Source organism: Ascaphus truei, chromosome 10 (genome assembly GCF_040206685.1).
Source record: "Ascaphus truei isolate aAscTru1 chromosome 10, aAscTru1.hap1, whole genome shotgun sequence".
Lineage (NCBI taxonomy): Eukaryota > Metazoa > Chordata > Amphibia > Anura > Ascaphidae > Ascaphus > Ascaphus truei.
In genome coordinates this window covers 55,157,307-55,162,959 of record NC_134492.1, presented here as the reverse complement: position 1 = coordinate 55,162,959, position 5,653 = coordinate 55,157,307, and the positions used below count along the sequence as shown (strand labels likewise).

The window sequence follows — 5,653 nt, the reverse complement described above, 5'->3', positions numbered from 1 at the left end:
CCCCCTGGCAGTGCAGGGGTTAGGATGTATGGGGGTGCTGCAGCCCCCCTGGCAGTGCAGGGGTTAGGATGTATGGGGGTGCTGCAGCCCCCCTGGCAGTGCAGGGGTTAGGATGTATGGGGGTGCTGCAGCCCCCCTGGCAGTGCAGGGGTTAGGATGTATGGGGGTGCTGCAGCCCCCTGGCAGTGCAGGGGTTAGGATGTATGGGGGTGCTGCAGCCCCCCTGGCAGTGCAGGGGTTAGGATGTATGGGGGTGCTGCAGCCCCCCTGGCAGTGCAGGGGTTAGGATGTATAGGGCGTGCTGCAGCCCCCCTGGCAGTGCAGGGGTTAGGATGTATGGGGGTGCTGCAGCCCCCCTAGCAGTGCAGGGGTTAGGATGTATAGGGCGTGCTGCAGCCCCCCTGGCAGTGCAGGGGTTAGGATGTATGGGGGTGCTGCAGCCCCCTGGCAGTGCAGGGGTTAGGATGTATGGGGGTGCTGCAGCCCCCTGGCAGTGCAGGGGTTAGGATGTATGGGGGTGCTGCAGCCCCCCTGGCAGTGCTGTGGTTAGGATGTATGGGGGTGCTGCAGCCCCCCTGGCAGTGCAGGGGTTAGGATGTATGGGGGTGCTGCAGCCCCCCTGGCAGTGCAGGGGTTAGGATGTATGGGGGTGCTGCAGCCCCCCTGGCAGTGCAGGGGTTAGGATGTATGGGGGTGCTGCAGCCCCCCTGGCAGTGCAGGGGTTAGGATGTATGGGGGTGCTGCAGCCCCCCTGGCAGTGCAGGGGTTGGGATGTATGGGGGTGCTGTAGCCCCCCTGGCAGTGCAGGGGTTAGGATGTATGGGGGTGCTGCTGACAGTACTCTGCCTGTCACACTGCACAGAGCTCTGTGATAATAACACACTTACGAGCCCTTCAGAGAAATGTTTGCACTTACACTATACAAACCTTGGCAGCTCTTAACCCCGGGTTTGTTTCTTTTCCATACGCACCGTGTGACGCTGGTAATGTGTGCCTGCCGCGCTGTTAACCTGTTCAGTACCGGATCACATTGCGCTTCCGTCACAAACGTAGTGTTAATGTAAAAAATAAAATACCAATCCCACACTGTGCGCACATTCACGTCTCAGACTTGCCGGCGACCCTGCCCTTCCCCATTATCTTGTAGCATACAGTGCTTCCACTGCAGCCATGGGTTCTGGGTAATGACATGGAAATGAGCACACAGTGTGTCTGTTTTTGCTTCTTATCCATTTTAACATGGATCCCCTATAAACTTATGGCTGCCGCATTACACAGCTTTTCAGCACAGCCTGGGTTACAGAAGTGCAGAGCCGGTAACCTACTCACAGACAGCTCTTCAACCTTTTGGGTCTCGTCAGTGTGAGGCTGGTTAGTGGCTTTGCACTGTGCAGCAGGAAGCGGTTTCAACCCCACATGAAATAATCTGGAAACCACATATTAAAGGAACGGTTTGTACAATATATCTGGGGCAGGGGCTCCTTCCAAAAAAATCCCCTTTCCGTCAGAGAAGAAACATGTAAATAAAAGCTGTGGTACTCGCCACCGCTTCGGGGCGTTACACGTGACACGCTGCCGGTCCCCGCAGGGCAGGCAAGGTGGTATTGTTGACAAATTGATTCTGGAGAAAGCAATTGTATTTTATTTGTTCCGGGGGCTTTACTATAGGAAACTGCTTTGCAGATTACAGAGATAAGGTTAGGTTTATAGGGAGGTGGATGCATGGAATCGCCTCCCAGCAGAGGTGGTAGGGCTAATACAGTAATGTCATGCACAACTGCTGGGGACAGACATAAGGCTACACCCAAAATATGAAAGAAAGCAAAAGACCATGTAGGCATGGGGGGGGGGGGGGGGGGGAGGGAGGGAACTCCAGTCCTCAAGGGCCACCAACAGGTCAGGTTTTCAGGATATCCCTGCTTCAGCACAAGTGGCTCAATCGGTGGCTCAGTCATTATGACTGCACCACCTGTGCTGAAGCAGGAGTATCATGAAAACTGGACTTGTTGGTGGCCCTTGAGGACTGGAGTCACGCCCCCCCCCCCCCCCTCCCTTGCTTTATGGTGTAACAGTCTGGCGCCATATGCTGGTAATATTCCAGATTTGTTATGGGGATTGTAAAAGATGGCCGCAGCTCAGCTCCCAGGGCTAGTGGTAAAGCTCTCACCTGCCCTCCCATCTCTCCTCCGCTGGTAGGTCCCAGACATGGCTTTATTTATCCCAGCTACTTACAGAGGAATGTGGGCGGTTTCCAGGGAAAGCAGAGGGTCTGTGGCGAGGGCATTGAGAACCCTGCGAAACGCGCTTCCCAAATCCTGCCTACTTCTATCCCAGGGACTCACGGCTCATTCTGAGAGACAGTTTGCACGGCCGGATCGGCGCCCTCCCCCGCGCTTTTCCACGGCTCGCCTCCGATCACCGCTCGGAGAGACCTCCTGAACTCCTCGTTCTTCCAAGTGTAGACGAAAGGGTTGAGCACGAAGAGGAGGCAGAACAGGAGCCAGCTGCCTGTCCGGAGACCTCTGGGCAGTGGCCAGAAAAGGCCAAAGAGGACGGACCACGTGAAGGGTTCTGTGGTCAGTGTGAAGACACAGCAGACGATGAGCACGTAGAGCCCCAGGTGTTTCTCCTTGCGGGGGCAGGAGCAGGGCAGGTTGTGGACCACCTGGAAGTTGAGGACGCTTACCCTCTTTAGGCTGACCTGGACCTTCCTGAAGATGCGAAAGTAGCAGTGGAGCAGGACGGCTGTCTGACTCAGCACCGTGATCACAGTGAGAATGGCCGGGTAGGAGCTGGCCAGCGGCACCTCACTACCTAAGAACACGTAGAGCCGGAGCTGCGGACACGGAGAATGGTTCTCGGTGGCCGTTTTCCCAAAGAGCCAGGGGAGCAGGAAGGCGAGGGGCAGCACCCAGGCCATGGCGATCATCCACTCTGTGTTACGCTTCTGGTAAATGGTGTGGTAGGCAGTGGGCAGTTTGGTGATCCGCACGTAACGGTTTAGGGCGATGAGGGAGTGGGAGAGCAGGGAGACGGTCATCCACAGGAAGAAGACCCCCTCCATGAACACACGGTACGAGGGGGTCTCTGCCCACCCGGTGGAAATGAAGACGGCTTCTTGGGTCATCCAGAAAGCGCAGACCAGGAGGTCGGAAACACAGCCGTTGACGATGAAGGCATTGCTGGTGGTCTGGAGTTTTTTGAAGGAGCAGACCAGGTAAATGACCAGGATATTGGCCAAAGTGCCTGCGATGGAAAACAAGCAGTAGGCAGTGGCCACCAGAACCCGCGTCCCCGAGTGGCCCTCGCAGAGGTTGGAGGGGGATGTGGAGTTGGTCATCCTCCGCAAAGCAGCGGGGCCATCCCCGGAGTTGAGATTTGAAGGAAGTGGAGGTAGAGAGGAGAGAGGGAGAAAGTGAACGCAAGAGAGAGTGTGAAGCAGGCAGAGAGACAGAGAGAATATGAGATTGAGGAGGGTAGGAGGGGGCTGACACAGCAGTGACAGGACTCGGTATTATACACTCAGCTCACTTTACGTCTGTGCGACATTATACTCTTGGAAAAAAAAAAAGAACTCTCATAATGGATTATTCAACAGCTTGTAAACTCAGGAGCAGGGAGAGGATTTTTACAGACAAACACTGCTTTCTAAAGTGCTATTAACCTCCCGCTCGGAAAAACGATTTTCACTTCTTCCGGCACGGAATAAATGCACAGATAATAGGACACTATGTAACACGCACCACTTACACGCGCTAAAAATGACAAGCACAGTCTCCGGGGAGCTGCAACTTGAATAAGGGAAGGAAAGAATCACTGCGGAGATCAAGAAAGGGGCTTAATAAAGGACTGTGCTAGTATTTCATGTCGTTTCTTTGTACGTAACCCCTTTGCTGCCATTGATCTACGATGCCTTACAGGCCTACTGGCCGTGGAGGAGTTGAAGTTGAGTATTGGGGTGTTCACGCCTCAAGAAGGGGGGTTCTCAGGCTGGGTTCTGTGTGAGGCCTCTGGGTTCCTCATTGGGTCACCATGGTCTCCGAGACCAGAATTTTGCTTTTGCCCTATTTTAAAAATCCAATAATTCAACAAGGTTATTCAATGTGACACTATAATGATGAAGGATATATAAAGTAATACGTAAAGGGGTTCGTTAAAAGGTTGAGAACCACTGATATCAAGGGGTTTTAGGCACGGCCTGCCTCTCGGATAACACCAGCGTTCTCTTTTGGCCACCCAAGACCGTATTCTCCAGCTGGCTGTATCTCACGTGCACGTCTGCTGCCAACCCCTCCAGACCAGAGGCACGCGGAGGTGACAATTAGACGTGCCGGCCAGCTGCCAGGGATCGGAGAAGAGATGGCACTGAACGAGAGGTTCATGTTTCGACCAGAAGATAGGAGACAGCCTCCACGCCCCCACCCTCTTCCACTCCATGACCCAGAGATCTTCTCTGCACAGACTACCAAACAAGGGTCCGACTCAAGTTCTATGTGCATCTTATCAACAGATGAACAGTTTTACAAAGCTGTGAGCGTGAAGACCAAATAAGCCAGTGAGGCGAGACTAACGGGCACCACACCTGCAGCTAACCCCCGGAATTCTGTATACTGTTACGGCTGCAGCTGTTACTCCCCATACAGTTTTTTTTTTAAATTGGGTTTACAAGCATTAAACAACAACATAACAATACCAAAAAAAAACAATAAGATGCACAGAAAAACATACTTTTACACCAAATTATTTTTAGTATTGTTCATCGTACTTATAATTTCAAAATCTAACACACAAATAATAATAAGAAAGGAAAAACAGCATTTTCAAAGATTAACATCAAAGCGATCACCACACAGCCTCCCCATACTTTCTGAGTATCCTTCTCTGTCCCTTGTAGGGGTGCCAGGCGGCTTCTCCAAAAAGACTAAGTGAAAAAAACTAACAATAGCGCTCTAAACACACCCTAAATGTGACAATATACAATTCAACCACATATGTGTAAATAATAAAGCAATGTGATAATAATAAAGTGTTCTACAGAAAAAATTAAGAAACTTAGAAACAAACTGCAACCCTTGATAAAGACTGTTCCACACGTCTTGCACCAGGTGATCCTCCAACAAATCAGGGGAGCTCGTCTCGTAGTTATGAAATAAAGAAACACTACATAGTGTAATACTATGTAGTGTTTCTTTATTTCATAACTACGAGACGAGCTCCCCTGATTTGTTGGAAGGCTTCTCCAAAAACACTCGACACAATGGCGAAAGGTGCAACACACCTCTCTCCGCTCCATGCTGTTTCCTCCTCTCCTTGGCCCCACCCCCAGGCTCCTGACACCTCCTCACTGGCTGCATTACCCAGCAACAGCAAATCAGGATGAAAGAGGCCCCCAGCCCCCGAACAGCAGCACTACTTTACCCCTGCACAGGGAAATATCGCGCCCCCCCAAGCCGGTCAGGTCACTATGTCTAGAGAGGTAATACCGGTATACACATACACGCCCAGAGAGGTAATACCGGTATACACATACACGCCCAGAGAGGTAATACCGGTATACACATACACGCCCAGAGAGGTAATACCGGTATACACATACAGTACACGCCCAGAGAGGTTATACCGGTATACACATACACGCCCAGAGAGGTAATAC

General features: G+C 52.0%; 1 protein-coding gene across 1 annotated transcript; it reads right to left on the bottom strand.

The window, feature by feature from the left end:
* Positions 1-2,338: 2,338 nt before the first annotated feature.
* On the bottom strand, positions 2,339-3,586 carry GPR88 (G protein-coupled receptor 88). Its single transcript, XM_075615525.1, has one exon. It carries the CDS (start codon positions 3,338-3,340, stop codon positions 2,339-2,341), a length of 1,002 nt encoding a protein of 333 aa, XP_075471640.1. The 5' UTR covers positions 3,341-3,586.
* Positions 3,587-5,653: the final 2,067 nt, after the last annotated feature.

What these genes read in the sequence shown, in the direction of transcription:
- GPR88 (XM_075615525.1), bottom strand. Translation starts at nt 3,340, where the DNA reads ATGACCAACTCCACATCCCCCTCCAACCTCTGCGAGGGCCACTCGGGG.